Source organism: Halichoerus grypus, chromosome 7 (assembly GCF_964656455.1).
Source record: "Halichoerus grypus chromosome 7, mHalGry1.hap1.1, whole genome shotgun sequence".
NCBI lineage: Eukaryota > Metazoa > Chordata > Mammalia > Carnivora > Phocidae > Halichoerus > Halichoerus grypus.
Window position 1 is genome coordinate 72014620 of NC_135718.1, and position 21688 is coordinate 72036307.

The 21688-nt window shown below is 40.6% G+C and overlaps 1 protein-coding gene and 1 non-coding gene across 2 annotated transcripts; both read right to left on the bottom strand.

Moving 5' to 3' along the window:
- Nucleotides 1-3919: 3919 nt before the first annotated feature.
- TOMM20 (translocase of outer mitochondrial membrane 20) lies at nt 3920-21109 on the bottom strand. Its single transcript, XM_036108676.2, has 5 exons — nt 20829-21109; nt 14803-14849; nt 12762-12843; nt 8593-8735; nt 3920-5182 (listed from the first exon to the last, which is right to left on the bottom strand). The coding sequence occupies exons 1-5, from the start codon at nt 20947-20949 to the stop codon at nt 5138-5140; spliced, it is 438 nt and encodes a 145-aa protein (XP_035964569.1). The 5' UTR covers nt 20950-21109; the 3' UTR covers nt 3920-5137.
- On the bottom strand, nt 20277-20411 carry LOC118546047 (small nucleolar RNA SNORA14). The gene has a single exon (XR_004922395.1). It is a non-coding gene; the product is annotated as a small nucleolar RNA SNORA14 (small nucleolar RNA).
- Nucleotides 21110-21688: the final 579 nt, after the last annotated feature.

The window sequence follows — 21688 nt, forward strand, 5'->3', positions numbered from 1 at the left end:
ACACCAGGTCCATCTTTTTCAGATCAAGCTCCAGCTTAACCACAGCCTCTCTCAAACCATTTCTTCTCCCACCATTCCCCCACCCATAACTTCTATACCCCTATGACTACAGAGTATTTGACTCCTCTATCAATAGCAGTGTAAATTAAAAAAGGATTTAACACCTCTGCAATGCCTCCTGGACTGTTTCTAGAACACAGTTGTATCTAGCCGTTAAAAGTGAAGGAAAAAGGGGCGCCTGAGTGGCTCAGTCCTTAAGCGTCTGCCTTTGGCTCAGGTCGTGATCCTGGGGTCCTGGGATCGAGCCCCGCCATCGGGCTCCCTGCTCGCAGGAAGCCTGCTTCTCCCTCTCCCACTCCCCCTGCTTGTGTTCCCTCTCTCACTGTGTCTGTCAAATAAATAAAAAAAATCTTAAAAAAAATTACATATATAAAATGTGCTGAAGACCCTGAATCTATTTGGTTCGCCCCAAAACACAAATATGAAATAAGAATTTTAAAACACAACCAAAATGCTTAGGGAATGTATTTTCTGTTTAACTGATGTGTCTAGTTGATGGGCTGTTTACAGAAAAAAATCCTAAGACACATTTAAATAGACTGGCCTGTCTTGAACATAAAGTCTGATAACTGATGGTCTTTATGCTTCAGAGCATTAGAATGAGTACCAGGTGTCCTTTTTTTTTTTTTAAAAGATTTTATTTATTTATTTGAGAGAGAGAATGAGAGACAGCACGAGAGGGAAGAAGGTCAGAGGGAGAAGCAGACCCCCCGCTGAGCAGGGAGCCCGATGCAGGACTCGATCCCGGGACTCCAGGATCATGCCCCGAGCCGAAGGCAGTCGCTTAACCAACTGAGCCACCCAGGCGCCCCGAGTACCAGGTGTTCTTAATAATCACATTCTACCACCGGTTAGCTGGCTTTTTAAATTACACATCTCAATTTTTTTTTTAAAGATTTTATTTATTCATTTGAGAGAGACAGAGACAGAGAGCACAAGCAGAGGGAGGGACAGAGGGAAAGGGAGAAGCAGGCTCCCCACTGACCTGGGAGCCTGCCACAGGGCTCGATCCCAGGACCTGGAGATCATGACCTGAGCTGAAGGCAGACGCTTAACCATCTGAGCCACCCAGACGCCCCTACACATCTCATTTTTACAGAATGCTGAAGTACATCACACCTGTGACATTAACATGGCTGCTATAAGAAACATTTCCTGTTTATGTTTTCCATACCACCACTGAGTGTTCCTGTGCCACATTCACAGCAGGGCCCCAGACCAGTGGCACCACCAAAACCTGGAGACTTGTTAGAAACACTAACATGGGGCACCTGGCTGGCTCAGTTGGTGGAGCATGTGACTCTTGATCTCGGGGTCCTGAGGTAGAGCCCCACACTGGGGGGTAGGGTTCACTTAAAAGAAAGTAAAAATAATTTGGGGGTCCTGGGTGGCTTAGTTGGCTAAACATCCGACTCTTGATTTGGGCTCAGGTCATGATCTCAGAGTTGTGAGATTGAGCCCCGTGTTGGGCATAGAGTCAGCTTGAGATTCTCTGCCTCTGCCCCCTCCCCTGCTCACGCTCTCTCTCCAAAAATAAATAAATCTTTAAAAAAATATATTTTAATTAGGGTTGCCTGGGTGGCTCAGTTGTTAAGCGTCTGCCTTCAGCTCAGGTCATGATCCCAGGGTCCTGGGATCAAGCCCCACATCGGGCTCCCCACTCAGCAGCAGGAAGCCTGCTTCTCCCTCTCCCACTACCCCCCTGCTTGTGTTCCTGCTCTCTCTGTGTCTCTGTCAAATAAATAAATAAAATCTTTAAAATAAATATATTTTGATTTAAAAAAATACTAATAATATGCTCCTGGCTCAGATCTACCGCCCAGCGGTGTTAACACTCCTTCCAGGAACCTGTTCCAGTTGGGAACCCACTATTACACAGAATCCTCGCCTGACAGGAAAGCACGGGTTCTTCACCTGGGAGCTGTGAATCTTCTCAAGTCAAAAGCAAATGTGCTTTCTCCTGGGGAAGCTGCACAACTATCAACATTCTCCAACAGATATTAACCGAGAAACAGGTACCACCACTGTGAATCAAATTGAGAATTCACTTCTGCAAATATACACCGAACGAAAATTTTCTCCAAGCCCTTTAATATTTACTTAAACAAGTTGAGGCACAAGCAATAATAAAACTGCATTTTTTTTTTATGTTACAAGGAAGAAAATTTTGTGTAACATCTGCATGGTATACTAATTTTCTCAAAACTTTGTGTAGTATTTCATTAATACTCTGGTCTGTTAAGTTGGTTCAACAAGGTCAGAAAAGCAAGCAGAAAGATGGTAAAAAAAAAAAAAAATCACCTTTTGGAGGGGTAAGAGGACTCAAACATTTGCTAACTGCCTACTATACCCACTGTACTAGATTTTATGTACATAAATTCAATGTGAATGTAAATTCTAGTTATTAACAAGACAGCACGGACACTGCCAGGTAAGCCCGTTTTAAGTGCACTTTCACCTTAAGTACAAATTGTGGAATCAAATAGCTCCTTCCCAGGGAAGCACACCAACGTGCACTAATACCTGTTTCCATCTCCAAAGACTTTATACAAGCATGCAACATTAGCACATGGGCACATTCAGGCTGTCATCACTCTTAATTAAATCTTGGGTTGAGCACCATTTGGCCAACATCATGCCTACTTCCTGGTTCCATACCATGTAAAACTTTTTAGATAGGTAACCCTGTTGAGCAATTATGCGCCTGGGGGAAAACCTTGTTTGGGCTTTTTTTTTTTTTTTTAAACCAAACTACCACCTTTCAGAAGTGGCACCTAATTTTAAAGCACAAAAGCTGGGGCGCCTGGGTGGCTCAGTCGTTAAGCGTCTGCCTTCGACTCAGGTCATGATCACAGGGTCCTGGGATCCGGATCGAGCCCCGCATCAGGCTCCCTGCTCAGCGGGAAGCCTACTCCTCCCTCTGCCCCTCCTCCTGCTTGTGTTCCCTCTCTTGTGTTTCTCTGTCAAATAAATAAAATATTAAAAAATAAAGCACAAAAGCTGTCATTTAAGTAAGAAAATGACCACATTATCAGCTCCACTGGGAAGATAGCACAGCCTTTTCAACAAGCATTAGATCAAAGCTGATTACTTTTCAGAAAACCCAGTGATACGAAGCTTGGACTATACTACAATTCTCAAGGGCCTATAGCATTCATACCCTCTCCCAAAACTAAGTTGACTGCTCACTCCTCCAGCTCGTCCTTAGGTTCTCTGGGGGGTCCATTCCTTCCATGCCAAGCTATCTGCCCCTTGCTCTTTCCTCTCTATATTCTGAATGCCCCTGGTCTGAATACTCCCCTCTGACTAGGGCGAGTACAGGACGAAAAGACTGTTTCCTAGCTGTGTGACCAATGACCACTACACTGCTTTGGATTGGGGATCTATGAGTAAAAATGACTAACCAGCATGTTTGCACTAGTTGCCTCCCTATCCCCAGACAAGAGTAGGCAGGGTGCCATCAAAAAAAAAAAAAAAAAAAAAAAAAAAAATACTGTTTCAAGAGTGCAGGATCACAAACCTGGAAGTTACACGAGGAAGAATCCTTAAATGTCTGAGTTACGTAGTCTGATGTTCTAATTTTATAGATGAGACCAGGGGTAAGTTCAGAGATGTAACGTAACCTGCCAAAGGCTATGCAGCTATCCAGAAGCAAAAACTTAGAATCATACTCCAAACTCTTTCCTCTATATCCCAACCACAACAAAAACCCAAGATTAAGGTTAAGGAAAATTTATAAGTAAATTAAGTAAAATATATAAGCAGACAGGAAAAGTCTTCGGGATCGCTCCAGATTTTGAGACAGAATAAAGGCAATGTGTACAAGGAGAAACTGTTACTCAGTTCAACAGATGACAAGTAAGTATCAAGGATCTTTATTCTCAGACCTAATGTTCAATCTGTGACTGCAGATAACATGTCACTATTTTGAGAACACCTCCATTCTTTGCAAGTCTTCAGCCACAAGGTTATACCTTATTCTCACCATAACAAGATAAATGAATCAGATTGAAAGAGGATTAAGGAGATACACTGAAGATAAAAGCAAAAGGGAACAAACATTTTACAAGCTTATCATCTGTTACCCCAAAGGTTAAGTTTCAGATTTACAAGAGTAATGACAGAACCGTATGATTTCAGTGAAAATCAACACAAGTTAGGTCTTTAAAAAAAAAAAAAAAAAAAAGAGGGCAGGGGATCAATTCAGAATACTAAGTCAGGCAAGCATGCAAACTTCAGAGTATAAAAAATGCAAGGCCTGGTTGTCCAAACAAACATATCCCTCAGAAGGTGGATTTGAAGATGCTATACAGAACCAAAAGCTGAAAGGGACACTTCTCTGAATTAGCAGACCAATTCCCTCATTTTTTAAGTGAGAAAAGAGGGCAGACAATAATTGGTGAAGCTCACATGGCTAGATTAAGGATGTACATAGATCTAATTCCTGGTGCTATTTGCAACTACATACATCTAAAATACAAGGAGATAAATATCCAGAACACATTAAGCCCACCGATTTAAAACTAAACATTTCAAGACAAATACACAGGGAGGGAGTGAATTAATACAACACAGCAGCACATCTCACATATTTAAGAGATTAAATGGAAAAAAGTAATCTCTCAAAAGATTTTAATGCTCAGTTTTGATAGTTTCCATCCAATTCTTTTATGTAGAGCAAATGTACTAGCTTAAAAAAAAACGTGCATTCTTCAGCTTTCTCCTATACTTTTTCTGCCTATCTTTCAAAACTAAGCACTGAGTAATTTTCAACCTAAGTAATGTGATTTTATATGTACACACTTTAATTGCACGTTTTAGGAATAAAATAAATCCATGATATTTTGTAACTCATAGTGTATTTATAAAATGAAAAGCTTTCTATCAAAATACACTTTTCACTGGGAAAAATAAATAAAACAGATGAATGGATCCACACAAAGTAAAAATTAACTCTGGTAGATTTCAGTGTAGGACAGTCCATAACAAGCCTATTTGCCCCTTTTCCCCCAGAGCTGCTCATCTTCCGACTTAAGATTTTAAAAATATTTTTAATTGAGATTATGTTGACATTTTCTCATTCCACATCATCTTCAGCCAAGCTCTGAGCACTTACAATTCTCTGAAAAAGAAAAAAAAAATTTAATTTTTAAAAGTCCTTTGTAGGAGGCAAGAATATCCAATGGAAAAAGACAGTCTCTTCAATAAATGGTGTTGGGAAAACCGTATAGCTACATGCAAAAGAATGAAAGAGGACCACTTCCTTACACCATGCACAAAAATAAACTCAAACTGGATTAAAGACCTAAACATGAGACCTGACACCATAAAACTAGAAGACATAGGCAGTAATCTTCTTGGACACTGGCCTTAACAACATTTTTCTAGGTATGTCTCCTCAGGCAAGGGAAACAAAAGCAAAAATAAACTATTGGGACTACACCAAAATAGAAAGCTTTTACATGGCAAAGCAAACCAACAAAATGAAAAAGCAACCTAATGAATTGGAGGACATCTGTAAATGATGTATCTAATAAGGGGTTAACATCCAAAATATATAAAGAACTCATACAACTCAACACGAGGAAAAAAACCTAATAATCCAATTAAAAATGGGCAAAGGACCTAAATAGACATTTTCCCAACAGACACATGCGAAGATGCTCAACACCATTAATCATCAAGGAAATGCAAATCAAAGCACAATGAGATAATCGCCTCACACATGTCAGAATGCCCAGAATCATAAAGACAAGAAATAACAAGTGTTGGCGAGGATGTGGCGAAAAACGAACACTCATGCACTGTTGGTGGGAATGCAAACTGGTGCAGCCACTGTGGAAAACAGCAGGAAGGTTCCTCAAAAAATTAAAAAATAGGAATACCGTATGATCCAGTAATTCCACTGCTGGTTATTTACCCAAAGAAAATTGAAAATACGGGGCACCCGCGTGGCTCAGTCGGTTAAAAGTCTGCCTTCAGCTCAGGTCATGATCCCAGGTTCCTGGGATCAAGTCCCATGTCTGTATCACTCCCTGCACGTGCTTTTCCCTCTCTCTTTGCCCCCCAGTCATGCCTGCTCACTCGCTCTCTCTCCCTCTAGTGCTCTCTCTCCAATAAATACAATCTTAAAAAAAAAGAAAAGAAATTCAGAAAGATGTATGCACCTCTAGGTTTACTGCAGCCAAGATATGGAAGCAACATTAGTGTCCATCAATGGATGAACGGATAAAGAAGTGGTAAACATATACAATGGACTATTATTCAGCCATAAAGAATGAGATCTTGCGGGGGCGCCTGGGTGGCTCAGTCGTTAAGTGTCTGCCTTCGGCTCAGGTCATGATCCCAGGGTCCTGGGATCAAGCCCCGCACCAGGCTCCCTGCTCTGCGGAAAGCCTGCTTCTCCCTCTCCCATTCCCCCTGCTTGTGTTCCCTCTCTCACTGTGTCTCTCTCTGTCAAATAAATAAATAAAAATCTTTAAAAAAAAAAAAAAAAAAAAAAGAATGAGATCTTGCTATTTGCAACATGGATGGACCTAGAGGATATTATGATAAGTGTTATTTCACTAAGATAAACACCATCTGATTTCACTTATATGTGGAATCTAAAAACCAACAAATGAACAAACAAAAAAAGGAGAGAGAGACCCATACCACCAAACTGGTGGTTGCCAGAAGGAAGTGGGTGGGGGCAAAATGAGTGAAGGGGAGTGAGAAGTCCAGGCTTCCAGTTATGCAAGGATAAAAAGTTATGGGGATAAAAAGTACAGCATAAGGAATATAGTCAATGATCATGTAGTACCACTGTATGGTCAGACAGATAGTATCAACACTTGTGGTGAGCAGACCATAATGTACAGACTTGTCAAATCAGTAAGTTGTACACCTGAAACTAATATAAAATTGTGTGTCAACATACTTCAATTAAAAAAAATTTTTTAAGGGAAAAAAAATGTCCTTTGTATACAAAGAATCAGATCTTGCTAAAGTTTACCCATTCTGAGATTTCAATATTTAACACTTCTAAACACTGTTATCAAAGAAAATAACGATCACACTACTGTTAGTCGCATTTCAAAATCCAAGGAGAGATACATTATACTGTTTTACATGTTAATCAATTATGTAACTAAAACCAAAAAAATTCAAGGTATCTTTTCACTCCCATATAAACTAAGAATACTGATTAACACTTTACTGGTCATTCTATGCTCCTAACATTTCCCTTTCTGGTTTGAAAATGCTCAGTCATCATACAAGAAGGAATACAGTAATTCCGAAATTAGCATTTGAAAATATTTCCAGATAACATGAGTTAACTGAGTAAAGGAGGCCATTTTTATAAAGTGGAGTTCAGGTTTCATCCTGAGCTCATCCACATTTCAAAAGACCTCACACCCTCAGGTCCATCTTCCAAAAGCACTATGCTATGCTGCCTTTCCAAGAGCATATAATATTAAACAGAAGATTCTGATTTAGATAGACCAGGAACCATATTAGTCTAAGTAAGAAGGATTAAGACCAAATCTTTAGTTTTATCAACTCTTTCCCTTAAATCTTTTGGGGCCTTTATTTTCTCTCCAGTCCCTTTCCAATCTGAGTAAAGATCAGTTTGAAGAATTAACCAATTATAGGGGCGCCTGGGTGGCTCAGTTGGTTAAGCTACTGCCTTCGGCTCAGGTCATGATCCTGGAGTCCTGGGATCCAGTCCCACATCGGGCTCCCTACTTGGTGGGTAGTCTGCTTCTCCCTCTGACCCTCCCCCCTTTTCATGCTCTCTGTCTCTCAAATAAATAAATTTTTAAAAACCTTAAAAAAAAAAAAAGAAATAACCAATTTTAAATCACACCAACTGTGGAAATTAACACACGAATAAACAAACTATTACAAAAAATAGATTCATTTCAGTTCCTTGGAAAAAATTAAAAATGAACAAAATGCACTTTAATGAATTCTTAAGTTATATATATTCTTTTATACAAATGGTGTTGTGTTCAATATAGATTGGAGATGTAGTCAAATAACTCCAAGCTCAAAGCCCACCTTGGCAGAAGCAGAGGCACTGGGGCCTTTAGACAAGTGAGGTCAGAGGGTATCCACAATCCTTTATGATCTAATTTCAGGCTATGACATCTTGGCCCCCTATGCCAGGCCACGTAACTGAATGCATGGGCTCACAAGAGTCGATAGAAAGCTAGTTTCAGAAAGTAGCTGAGAGTGGCCTGAATTTTGGTATTTGAATATCTTATCTTATTCAAATTTGGTATTTGAATACCTGAGATTTCATACTATGAGACGTACGTATCCTGATCCACACGTAGGGCACAATGACTAGATCTTATGCTCACTCACTCCAATATTCTTAGGAAAGAAAAATTTCAAGCACTGCTATCTCCAATTCTACTTTGATTCCAAGGAATGAATGGGTTTCATAATTTCATCATGTTCACTAGACTAATTTTTAAATGTCAATGTCCCTAAAACATTGAATTCTCAGATTCTACTCACTTTTTTAACGTTTCAAATCCTTACCTGACTAATTGTTGGAAGCTTGGTCAGAAGCATCTGGAACACAGGTGGTGGAAGAGTTTGCTGTAACACCTGGAGCAACTGCTGTGGCTGTCCACACACAGCAATTGCATTTGTCAGATGGTCTACACCTTTCTCATATTCACCTGAAAGATTTACGTAAAAATAACATGTGACCTGAAAAGCCTTTGCCTTTGTCAAAAATTCAACTCTAAAGCCTTCACTGTATCTCCAAGCGATACTGACCAAAAACATCACACAAGTAAAAACTTGGAAATAATCTACAGTACATTCATAGAACTGAATATTATGAGAGCATTAATAAAAACGGATTAGATCACAGGTACTGATATGAAAGTGTCTTCAAAACACATACAAAAAGGGAGAAATTAAAGTGCAGAAATGTCCAAGTATATTACTATTTATAAGCTTGGAATATTTCTGAAAGATTATGTAAGAAATTGCTAATAATGGGGTGCTTGGGTGGCTTAATCAATTAAGTGTCTGACTTCCGCTCAGGTCATGATCTCACGGTCCTAAATCAAGTCCCACATAGGGCTCTCTGCTCATCGGGGAGCCTGCTTCTCCCTCTGCCTGCCACTCCCCCTGCTTCTGCTCGCGCACACTCTCATTCTGTGTCAAATATATAAAATCTTAAAAAAAGAAAGAAACTGCTAACTATGGAACACTACTTTTCTGAAAAGAACTGGAAAACTGGGGACTGAGGTGGAAAGGAGGCCCAAATTCACTTTAGATTAATCCCTTATACTATTTTGAATGTTATCACATGCAAATTCAAAAAAAAAAAAAAAATCTTTTTAAGAAAGTGATGCTAGTAGGAAAAAGTCATACTAACGAAGTGGCAAGAAGCAGGTAACAAAATAGCGATTATCTCTGAGTGGTAGGATTTTCTTTTAATTTATCCTACAATGGACAAATCTTCCAACCCTGAATAAGAACGTGACCATATAAGGGACTGAAGAATGGTACATGAAGAAGAGGCATTGCTTGCTGTAACATTTCACTTGAGAAAATCTAAGGACTGAGGTATTCAAACTGAAGAAAGCAGAACTCTACAAAGCATTAAAAATGGAAAATACAAAAGACTTAGTTCTTTCTGCATGGGCTTGGACCTCCATTGGGGGGACACGATGGCTCCAATGACCTGGAAATTAAGATGCCACTTGGCCACTGAATCCTCATACCACTGAATTTACAGGCAATATAAGGGATTACAACACTGTTGCCTGGGGATATTAATTCTGATTATTAAATGGAAACAGAGCTGCTTCTGGATTGTTATGTGTAGAACACAGGATCCCAAGACACCACCTAACATTTCTAAACACACTGGCAACAGTTAATGAACCACCACAGCAACTCAATGCAGTTTCCTCTCTGCACCTGCAGACTTGGGCCCGTTCACATCATCCTGAGATGAGATCTGGCTCAGTTAAAAGAATTATGCTTATGGGGCGCCTGGGTGGCTCAGTTGTTAAGCGTCTGCCTTCGTCTCAGGTCGTGATCACAGAGTCCTGGGATCGAGCCCCGCATCGGGCTTCCTGCTCAGCGGGAAGCCTGCTTCTCCCTCTCCCACTCCTCCTGCTTGTGGTTCCTGCTCTCACTGTGTCTCTCTCTGTCAGATAAATAAATAAAAGAATCTTAAAAAAAAAAAAAAAAAAGAATTATGCTTATGGAAGACCCCCAGATGGAGGAGACCACCAACCAACGAAGTTCACTGCCTAAATCACTCATGCTTTCACATGACTTACTCTGATGTTGACTTTTTCCCTAAATCTAACCACCTCAGGTTCGGTTGGTAGTTTCCACAAGAAAGGCAGCTTGACAGAGTTAAGTAACCCTCTGGACAGTGCTGAGCTAAAGTGTGGAACGTGAGCTTGGGAAAAAGAGTAACTCTTGCCTATCCTTCCCTGACCTTCCTCCCAGCCACGAGTTATTGTCCTTCTCAATCTGGAGCTGACAGCTCAAGTCAACAGATGGCCACAATGCACAGATCTCCAAGACAATCCAAACAGAAGTTATTATGAGTGTACTTTTTTCTAATATGTTCGACTGTGAGTAAAATAATTTAAAATAGTGATTCTTGGGGTGCCTGGGTGGCTCAGTCAGTTAGGCATCTGCCTTCGGCTCAGGTCACGATCCTGGGGTCCTGGGATCAAGCCCCACATCGGGCTCCCTGCTCAGCAAGAAGTCTGCTTCTCCCTCTCCCTATGCCCTGCTCGCTCTCCCTCTCTCCCAAATAAATAAGTAAAATCTTAAAATAAATTAATTAAAAGTGTTTCTATTTTGAAAGAATATTTTGATAGTATCAAATAGACCTCTTTATTTATGAGCATAAACAAAATATTTTGAGAATGTTTGCATGAAATGAAATACTACAACCTATATCTTCGACACATATCCCTATATATGCAGCTTTCTTTTTAAATATTAAAGTAACAGAGTCTCTCAAACGATCGTGGTCTATGAAGATTTAAGTGCTTTACTATTACCCCATGATTAAACCTCAGGTTTCTGGGGCACCTGGGTGGCTCAGTCGTTAAGCGGCTGCCTTCGGCTCAGGTCATGATCCCAGAGTCCTGGGATCGAGCCCCACATCGGGCTCCCTGCTCTGCGGGAAGCCTGCTTCTCCCTCTCCCACTCCCCCTGCTTGTGTTCCCTCTCTTGCTGTGTCTCCGTCAAATAAATAAAATCTTAAAAAAAAAAAAAAAATCATTATAAACCTCAGGTTTCTTATTGTTATGGGGTAAAAAGGCCAAAATTGTTTTCTAGTAAGGCATTTCCATTTTTATTTATAAATATTATCAGCCTACTATGCCATCCAAATAAGATAACTGTTTCCTAAAGAAAAAAGCAAAGCAAGAAATTACTGGGAAGGGGGAGACAAGACAAAAAGTAACATGTCACCACCACCTCAAACCTTTAATCCTTTCCATAAAAACAAATAAAAAACCACAAATGACCTACATCATGTATTTCAATACTATCTAAATCTATGATACAGCAATGAGCATAAGAAAATTTGACACCTAGTATCGTTTTTATTAATGATAGCAAATACTTCAAAGTTACATAAAAATATACTTTTGAAATAAAAGCTAATTTGGGTGGTGCAGTCAGTTAAGCATCAGACTCGACTTCAGCTCTGGTCATGGTCTCAGGGTCCTGGGATGGAGCCTGACGGCTCTGCATTGGGGCGTGGAGCCTGCTTTAAGACTTTTTCTCTCCCTCTCCTTCTGCCCCTTCTCCTACCCCCAGAGTCCCCTGCGCGCACACACTGTCTCAATAAATAAATCTTTTAAAAATAAGTAAAAGCTGGGGCGCCTGGGTGGTTCAGTCCATTGAACGTCTGCCTATGGCATAGGTCATGATCTCAGGGTCCTGGGATTGAGCCCCGCATCAGACTCCTTGCTCGGCGGGGAGCCTGCTTCTCCCTCTCCCTCTGCCCTGATCGCTCCCCCTGCTTGTGTGTTCTATCTCTCTTTCTGTCAAATAAATAAAAATCTTTAAAAATAAATAAAAGCTCATTTGTCACTAAAAATTTATAAATACATTTAAGACTAAATTACTGAATTATAGTTCTCAAATATATCAGTTTCATCATTTTAACTTCATTAATAGTAATGTTTTAAAAAAAGAACCTTAATCCTTAATTGAATATGTAAAGCACAAAGCCTAAACTCTAGATCAGATTCAGATCACTGGCTGGTCCTGAAATCAAGCACCATGAACTCACTGTGTGACCCTGACAGGTAAATTAACCTTCTCTGGGACTTGTATTAGCCATTCCTTCCTATAAATATTAGAAAAGACCTGAAGATTAGATGAAGTAGTAGTATATGCCTAGATCACACTCCTTCAGTTACTATTTACATATTGCAGAGAGAGACCGAGGCAAGGATCCACCTCAGGACCCCGAAGTCATGACCTGAGCCAAAATCAAGAGTCAGATGCTTAACCGACTGAGCCACCCAGGTGCCCCTAGAGCCAGTCTTAAATAAAATAATTTTCCCACTAGTAAATGACTTGTCTTGAAATATTTGGAGTAACTTTTTTAAAAGCTGCTACACTACACCAAAAAAAGCCCCCTATCACCATAAATTTATAGTTACTGTGAAGAATTCTAATTTCCTCATCTTTTAATGACTTACCTTGGGCTAGCAACTCTTCACCAAGCTGTATTTCTTCAAGGAAGAATTTCTGAACAGCTTCAGCATCTTTAAGGTCAGGTAACTGTTTGGAAATACAGTATTTAATAACTGATACCAAAATTATGCTGGGGACATAACCAATACACAGAAGATCATGCCACTAAAAACAAAACAACAAAAAACTAACTCATTATAAAAAATGATAAAAAGAAATCTACTCTTCAATACTTAAAAGCATTAGTTTAGTATCTACATTTAAATGAATATAAGAAAAAAATACTTATTGATCAAACTGATACTAGAACAGTTCTCAGAAGGCTGTACATCAAACCTAAAGTAAAAAATGAAGAATACAATTCTCTATCATAAAATAGGCACTTTACTATTTATACTATTTTGATTACCATTTTTATATTTTTATGTAACTGTAATCAACTTTCTTCTGATCCAGTATATTTTGTATAGATTTTACTGCATCTAAAAGATTATTTTTAAGTGGTAATAGAATATTCCATTGAGAAATAGGATTGCTTAATCATGATCTATTTGTTGTACATGAACTACTTCTAAATTTTTTTGCTATTACAAAGCAGCTTTATTTAAGTAGGTTTGCATTTCTTGTTTTTGTTTCATAGTTTGTTACATATTACCAGACTATGGTAATATATAATGCCATCAGCTATATGACTTATTAAAAAACATAAACCTACTATTAAAAAATCCTATTCTTTTAAAAAACCTAGACTTCTATTAATGGAAGTTTTTGGTTCCTGATTAATATTATATACACTCTCATTACCAACGCAGATGCAAAAATTTAAATTTCTGAAAGTAGAGGCATCTGTCATCAACTATCCCAGCACAGGCAAGAATTTGATTATTCTTGAATCTAAAAATACACACTGATGCATGTCTGTATCTACCTTCCCAGGTCCTTAGAAAAAAAAGGCTACTGAAACACTACGAACATGTATTTCAGAAAGGTAGTTTAGACATAAGAGAACAAAGTGGTTGACTCTTAGTTTCACTATTACTGTGTCCAGTCACTTAGCTGTGTTAATTAATTACCTGATTGTTTCAAAATAACAAAATGTAACATTTTCTGATTTAATTTTTCTTTGCCTCAACTTACTTTAAAAAGAACCAATACTGGGTCACCTGTGGCTCAGATGGTTAAGCGTCTGCCTTCGGCTCGGGTCATGATCTCAGGGTCCTGGGATCGAGCCCCACATCGGGCTCCTGGCTCAGCGGGGAGTCTGCTTCTCCCTCTCCCTCTGCCTCTCTCCCTGCTCATGCTCTCTCTCTCTCTGTATCTCTCTGTCTCAAATGAATAAAAAAAAAAAAAAAAGAACCAATACTGATCCTGTAGTCCAAGTCCTGGGAATCCAGACAATGGAACTAATTTTAATAAAAAAGAAAAGCTATATGTGCAATGATTAACATTTACTTACTTTACTTACACATGTCACAGAACATTTTTTTTATCAAGCAGAAAAACCTATGTAGTCATTAAAAATAATCATGAACACAGGATCTATGAAAAGAAAAAAAAAGATTTTTATCTACCTGTACATATAATATCAAGGTAAAAAATTTGCCATGTGGTAGGATTCTGGATCAGTGGGTATGAATAATCCTATATAACTTTTGAAACAAATAGCATGTGGTTCTTTTAAAAGAAGCTGAAGGAAGGAAAATTAAATTAATGTTTTATTGTATTATTTTGAAGCAGCTGAGTGAGAAAGCTTGAACCGTTTGGCAGAATTGTCTTCTGGAGACTATCAGCTTATTTCCCCTTAAATATTGCTCATGTAATAAGCTGTGTGCTATTTGGGCCAAGAAGGGGGAAATAATGATGGACCAGACAATCTGCAGTTGAACTGAATTAACTATTCCAAAAAAAAAAAAAAAAACCTGTATTTTAAAATAGAAAATCAATGCCTGGTATCAACTAGCTTTCTCAAAACACACTTGAAGTAGGTTTTAAAATCGTTATTTCTGTAACATATATAAATACAATATAAACAAAAAAACAGATTACCTTGCAAAGTCCAGCTCTCTCCTTGGCAAGCTTTTGTTTCTTTCTTCCTGCAAGAAATGGAGTATTTTCATTTTACCATTATTAAAATGGGAATCAAAAGAAGTCAAACTGCTGTGGCAGTCATTCATTCTATTTGTAAAACATCCCAGAGTAGGGCTCTCCTATTCTCTTGTCTCCTTGTGATTTGTCAGGGTCTGAGTTCTGGTCAATGAGCTATGGACAATATGACATTTCTGGGCAAGAGCTTTTTCCTTCCCTCTGGGGCACCAAGATCAGCAATTTTGAAGATGGAGACAATTCTAACAGGTGATTAATTGCCATAAGCACAGCAAGCCCCGCCCCCACCCCCAGCTACACAGGACATGAAACACAAGCAAGAATTAAACCACAGCTGTTAGGAAGTTTTATTACTGAAATATAACAGATTCAATCTTTACTGAAAGTTGAAAGCTATCTGACATTCCTAAATGAGAAAAAAGGGGGTAGGAAGACAGTACTCAGAAATGCACCGCAGGGGCACCTGGGTGGCTCAGTCGTTAAGTGTCTTGCCTTCCGCTCAGGTCATGATCCCAGGGTCCTGGGATGAGCCCCGCGTCCGGCTCCCTGTTCTGTGGGAAGCCTGCTTCTCCCTCTCCCACTCCCCCCTTCTTGTGTTCCCTCTCTCACTGTGTTGTGTCTCTGTCAAATAAACAAAGTCTTTAAAAATTTTTTTTAAAAATTTTTTTAAAAATGCACTGCAAAATTCTTAACTACTGCTGGCTGGTTAAGAAAAAAACCCTCTGGCTACACTCTGTAAACTGTTTAGTTTTTTGTCTTGTTTTTGATTCGAAAAAGCAACACTACATATCTCAAAAGTAAGTGATGTTTAAAATCTTAAAACCCTTAAGCCAAATCAATAAAGGACACTAACAATATTTTAAATTGCTATAGGGGCTCCTGGGTGGCTCAGTTAAGCTTCTGACTCTTGGTTTTGGCTCAGGGCATGATCTCAGGGTCATGGGATGGCCTGCGTTGGGCTCTGCACTCAGTGCAGTCGGTTTGTCCCTTTCCCTCCACCTCCGGCTCCTCCCCCCTCCCACAGGCTGAGCTCTTCTCTTTCTCAAATAAATAAAATCTTTAAAAACTTTTCAAAAAGTAAAAAATAAATTGCTATTTAATGATATACTCCATTTGAAAGGGTGTTAGCACAGGGGAAGCTCAAGCTTGTTTTATATCCCAGCTCTTCTTAGTGTCAGTGTGACCTTGGGCAAGTTAGAGTAACCTGTACCTCACTTTCCTCTTATGTAAAACTGGCCTAAGAATGATACATGCTTCACAGAGCTGTTGTGAAGATTAAATGAGTTAATGCATGTAAAGTATTTTTTAACAGTGTCTGATTTATAATGTACCGTATGAGGAGTTGGTAATGAACTACTTAAGCAAGTATCTGGTATTGAGATAGTTCACTACCAGCAACTCGGCTAAGGAGTTGTGCTATGCTAAATATCTAAAGTTTCCCAAGTCACTAAAACGTACCAGGAACACAGAGACTGTGGCATAGCTAAAAACGTTAAGGCTCTAATACTTATTACCTGGGTGATCTCTGACAAATAAATCTCTTAAGCGCTCTAAAGATAAGGCACGTTTAACCACCACTGTGAGAAACAAAAAGCTTCATAAAACAAGCAAATGTCCTCTGAAAACCTTAAAGTGTTCTACAAACTCAAGTCTCAATCAATGCATGACTAGAGACAGTGACCTGTTTGCCTAACTGCAGTGAGATGGGTTAATTTACTGTGGTCCAGGAAACTTATCTACCCTAACAAACTGGGTTTAACCACACCCATACCTCTTGCCAACTCCAACCCCCAAAACACCTAAAGTGCTACAACTCTAAGGCTTAAATACAATTTTAGCAGTTTCAACCACAAAAAAATACATTAAATAAGCTGATCTTATACATAGACTTGAAGACTGCCTATTTTTCTAACAAACTACCTTTCCTAGGTGTTCATCTTCGGGCAACTAACTGTAGGGAAACAGAACCATAACATTCTACCCTCAATTTGTTTAAGGTTTTCATTTGGCCGTTCTTAGGCAGAAAATAATGAATGCTACCATACTAGGTTAACTAATTACTGAATTTCACTAGTGCCAGAAGGAGACTACTAAGACTCTGGACATGGACGACTTCACAGAAGCAGCAGACATGAAGATAAAGGAACACTGAGATGTTAAGATTAAGCACCCAGTGGGGCGCCTGGGTGGCTCAGTCGCTAAGCATCTGCCTTCGGCTCAGGTCATGGTCCCAGGGTCCTGGAATTGAGCCCCGCATCAGGCTCCCTGCTCTGCGGGAAGCCTGCTTCTCCCTCCCACTCCCCCTCCGTTTGTATTCCCTCTCTCGCGGTCTCTGTCAAACAAATAAATAAAATCTTAAAAAAAAAAAAAAAAAAAGATTAAGCACCCAGTAAGTTTTAGATGCTACGGGGTCAGACACTATTCTAAAGGTTATTAATTTGCTTACTTCATCATCACAGTAACACTAAAACAAGTACTATCATGATCTCCATTTTACAGACGAGAACATTTACCAAGGTCACAACTAATAAGTGGTAGAGGGGCAATTCAAAGCCAAGTAGCCGAATTTCAGAACATGTGCCCTCAAACATAATTCTGTATTGCCACCGCACGCTGTAGAGAAGCTGTAAGAATGTGGACAATACTGACTCTGTCTTTGGCCTTCCACCTTGTTCCTGCGCGCTGCGCTGGATGACCTCTCTTGGGGCTGTATGTTCCAGGTCCCTTGGAGATTCCTGTAAGTATCTTAGAGAGGCCCAAGGCCACGACTGGGGGAGGCTTTCTTTGGCCTCCCATGAATCTGTGAGAGATAACAGTCTCTCTCCTTCCTGATGCACAGGTAGTGCCACAATAGCTAATAAAAGGTTAGCTGTCATTTAGGTGCTTGCGTGCAAATCCTTTGATCCTGCAACAATGCTCTTCTGCTAGTGCCCTCACTCTAGAAATGTGGACCAAGGTCTGGACTTTGTGGAGAGTAACTGTGCAGCTGGATCGTCATCTGCCCACTCCCCCGTCAGTAAATTACGCTATATAAAACTGTAAACTGTATGGAGTCACCTGCTTCATTTTCCAGTCTCAAAGTGCCTTCTCAGTTTGGGAAATACTTCACTATCCCTCTGCTACCTTCTAACAGAAGTGAAGACATTCCCATAAAAATAAAAGGCACCTCAGAAATGAACATGGCAAGTTTGTGGAATAAACAGAGAAATACAGTTTGCTAAACCAGATCTATGGAAAATGACAATAATGATGAAACCCAATAGAGAGAAACTTAGTTTCCATTATTATCCAATCTTAGAGTTTTTTTTTTTAATGTGGTGGGTGGAGAGTGATCATTTTTGAATGTTTGATACAATTACCAAATTTTAAGACTGATTAGTTGCTTTAAATTTCTAGCATAAGATTAAAATTCTAGCTTTAGTTTCATAAGACAATTTACTTGTTACCTTATCAGTATATTATACTATCTCTGTAATAAAGTGAAAGATGGTAACAGACTGAAAAATCATGGAGTTAAACATTCAATGAGCAAAATTAAACCTTGACTCAGTATTTACTAGAAATCAGTCCCAAGTGCTACTGTGTAAACCTAACAAGTTAAAACAGACTTTGTCTACTTTCAAAAATACACATAAAACATGAACTTACAGATTGCAGAATTACTCTGAATACAAATTTTACTTCCTAAAGACAAGGTCAAATAATAATTATATTCATAAATAATCTATAGCATCCATCAATTACCATGTGTCAGGGACTTTATACTAAACTCCCTATGTATTACACCATTTTACAAAAGAGGGAAACGAGGGGCGCCTGGGTGGCTCAATTGTTAAGCGTCTGCCTTTGGCTCAGGTCATGATCCCAGGGTCCTGGGATCGAGCCCCTCATCGGGCTCTCTGCTCCGCGGGAAGCCTGCTTCTCCCTCTCCCACTCCCCCTGCTTGTGTTTCCTCTCTCGCTGTCTCTCTTTCTGTCAAAAATAAATAAAATCTTTAAAAAAAAAAAAAAAGAGGAAAACTAAAGCTTTAAGTCGCTCACCCAGGGTTACTCAGTTCATCATTCAAGCCTGTCGACTGAGATCATGAGGCCACTGCTAACGTTAGAAAAAAATTCATGGACTGAAGATGACGGAAAAGGGATTTTGAAAATAATCTCTCAATTTGTTTAAAATGACAGCTTCTATGATTTCTTCAACCAAAAACTAGTTTTCTCAAGATTTCTAACAATAGATTGCAGTGCTTCCAAAGGAAGAAAGGATTAATCCATTCTTCACTGCGCTCTGTAGCTATGCCACCACCACCACCCCTCCAGCTATTATTGAAACTACCAAAAAATGATCTGAATTTCTAGCTATGCTTACAGCCAGCATTTATGGAGGGGCTAGCTCTCTGTCAGGAATGGTGGTCGGCACTTCAAACAGCTCAGTCTTCATAAAAACAACCAGAGGCAGGCGACATTACCTGATTTTACGAGCTATGAAAATTAAGATTCAGAAAGTCTAAAATTATGCAGCTAATCTGTGACTCACCTGGGCCTGGAAAACTGAGTGTCTGAATCCAAAATAGCATTCTTTCCATTAGTCTATCTAACTGTAAATAAAACAAATTCTCTGTATACCTTCCTTCCTAAAACATAAAATAACTAGAATTACATGTGATATTCTAGATCGTATAAGGTCATCTTATACCTATACCCCCAAGAGGCTAGGTCACTAGCCACGTGGGGCTCCTGAACACTTAAAATTATTTACTACTGCTTCATTAAATACTAAGCATTCATTAAGATAATCACGCCTTCGGAGGCGCCTGGGTGGCTCAGTCGTCAAGCGTCTGCCTTCGGCTCAGGTCATGATCCCAGGGTCCTGGGATCGAGCCCCACATCGGGCTCCCTGCTCGGCGGGAAGCCTGCTTCTCCCTCTCCCACTCCCCCTGCTTGTGTTCCCTCTCTCGCTGTGCCTCTCTCTGTCAAAGAAATAAATAAAATCTTAAAAAAAAAAAAAAAAAAAAAGATAATCACGCCTTTGTAAGGTCCCGGCTTTAATAACTTATGTATCAATTTTAATGCTATTTTTTAAAGATTTCTTTATTCTAAAGAAATTGCACAAGTGGGGAGAGGGGCAAACGGGGGGGGGGGGAAGCAGACTCCCCGCTGAGCAGGGAGCCCCATGCGGGGCTCAAACTCACGACCCTGACATCATGACCTGAGCTGAAACCAAGTCGGATGCTCAACCAAACAAGCCACCCAGGTGCCCCTCAATTTTAATTTTAAACATTATTTTGACTGAGCAATCTAGACAGGTACAAAATTACTTATCTCAACAAATTTACTCTTCCACTGCTGCGAATAAGGCCTCCGAAATTCAAAAACCACAATGGTTTTGGTGACATGATTTCCCTCATGTGAACCTCTCTTAAAAGATGTCGCAGGTATGAAATAAGACTGAGCCACAGGAGAAGCGCAGCCCTTTGGACTCCCCTGCAATTTCTATAGCATTCATTCATATCTTGGAAGCATTTTCAGGGAAGCTACCAAGAGGGTTTAAGAATGCAGCAACGATACCGTTGATTTACGGATCTGGTTTCAAGCACAAATTCGTAAAAGACAAAACACACGACTTCGAGTTAAGAAGAAAGGTTTAAAAAGGTGAACGGCAAAAAGAGCCCCCCCCCCCACACACACACACCGAAATTACAATACAAACGAGAGTGCGTTCAGACGACAAGCGGTTGGGGAAGACAAAATGGGAAAAATCGTCCCTCCAAAATGGAGGGAATCCTGCAGGGCACCAGAGCCGGGAGCGACACCGGGAGCGCGCAGCCGGCGCCGCCGCCTTTTTCTGCCGGGCACCCCCGACTCCCCCCACGGCCCGGCGAGTGGGCAGCGGGGAGCAGGCACGCGGAGGCGGCCGCGGCGCCGAAGGACAGGCGGACGGACGCTGCGGGCCCGGGGCCGAGGGGACCCACTCACGTTCTCGAAGCCTGTTCTTGAAGTTGGGGTCACTCCGTCTCTTGCGGTCGAAGTAAATGCAGTACCCGATGAAAAGAGCCCCGCAGACACCGGCGGCGATGGCGCTGTTCCGGCCCACCATCTTCCCTCGACCGAGGAGCAGGAGCGAGCGCGGCAGCGTCGGGGCCGGCGAAGAAGCAGTTGGCCGTGAACCCTCAGCGCGGACCACGCCACTGCGCCCTGACGCTCGCCGCGAGGGATGCGGAAAGGCCGAGCGCACGCACTTCCGGCCCCAGCAGCGCGAGGTCCTCCGGCACGTCCGCGGCAGTGCCTGAGCAGCGGAGCCCGCGCCGCTTCTGCGCCTGCGCAGGGGGTTAGGCGCGGCCGCCCAGGCGCCTCGGGGTGAGGTGTGCGTTGGTGTCAGGATTTGCGGGGGATCTCGCCCTTCCTCAGAAGCCGCTGAGCGTGACGTAGCGAAGGTGGTGCGTGGCCGTCGTGTACATACTCTAAAGACTTGGTAGCTGACATTCCTGCTGTGTCAAACAGAGATGGAAGGGGCTGACGACAAATGCTTCTTCCTACTCTTGTATAATAAAGGCAACTTGTGCCTTGTTTGAATGGAACTGAGATTGCTCACAATCTGTGCAGCAAGTACCCTAATCTAGTGATTCAGTGTCAAAGAATATTACAATATAGTTTCATGAGGGGTGGAAGAAAATTAAGCTGAGCGAATATTGGAAAAAAAACGGATAAAAGAGATTGAAAAAAACTGAAAACATGAGTTGTCTTACAGTCACTGGAAATGTATGGTAGTTTGAATTTAAAAGACAGGGCCACGTGGGTGGCTCAGTCGGTTAAGCAAGTGGGCCTTCCGCTGGGGT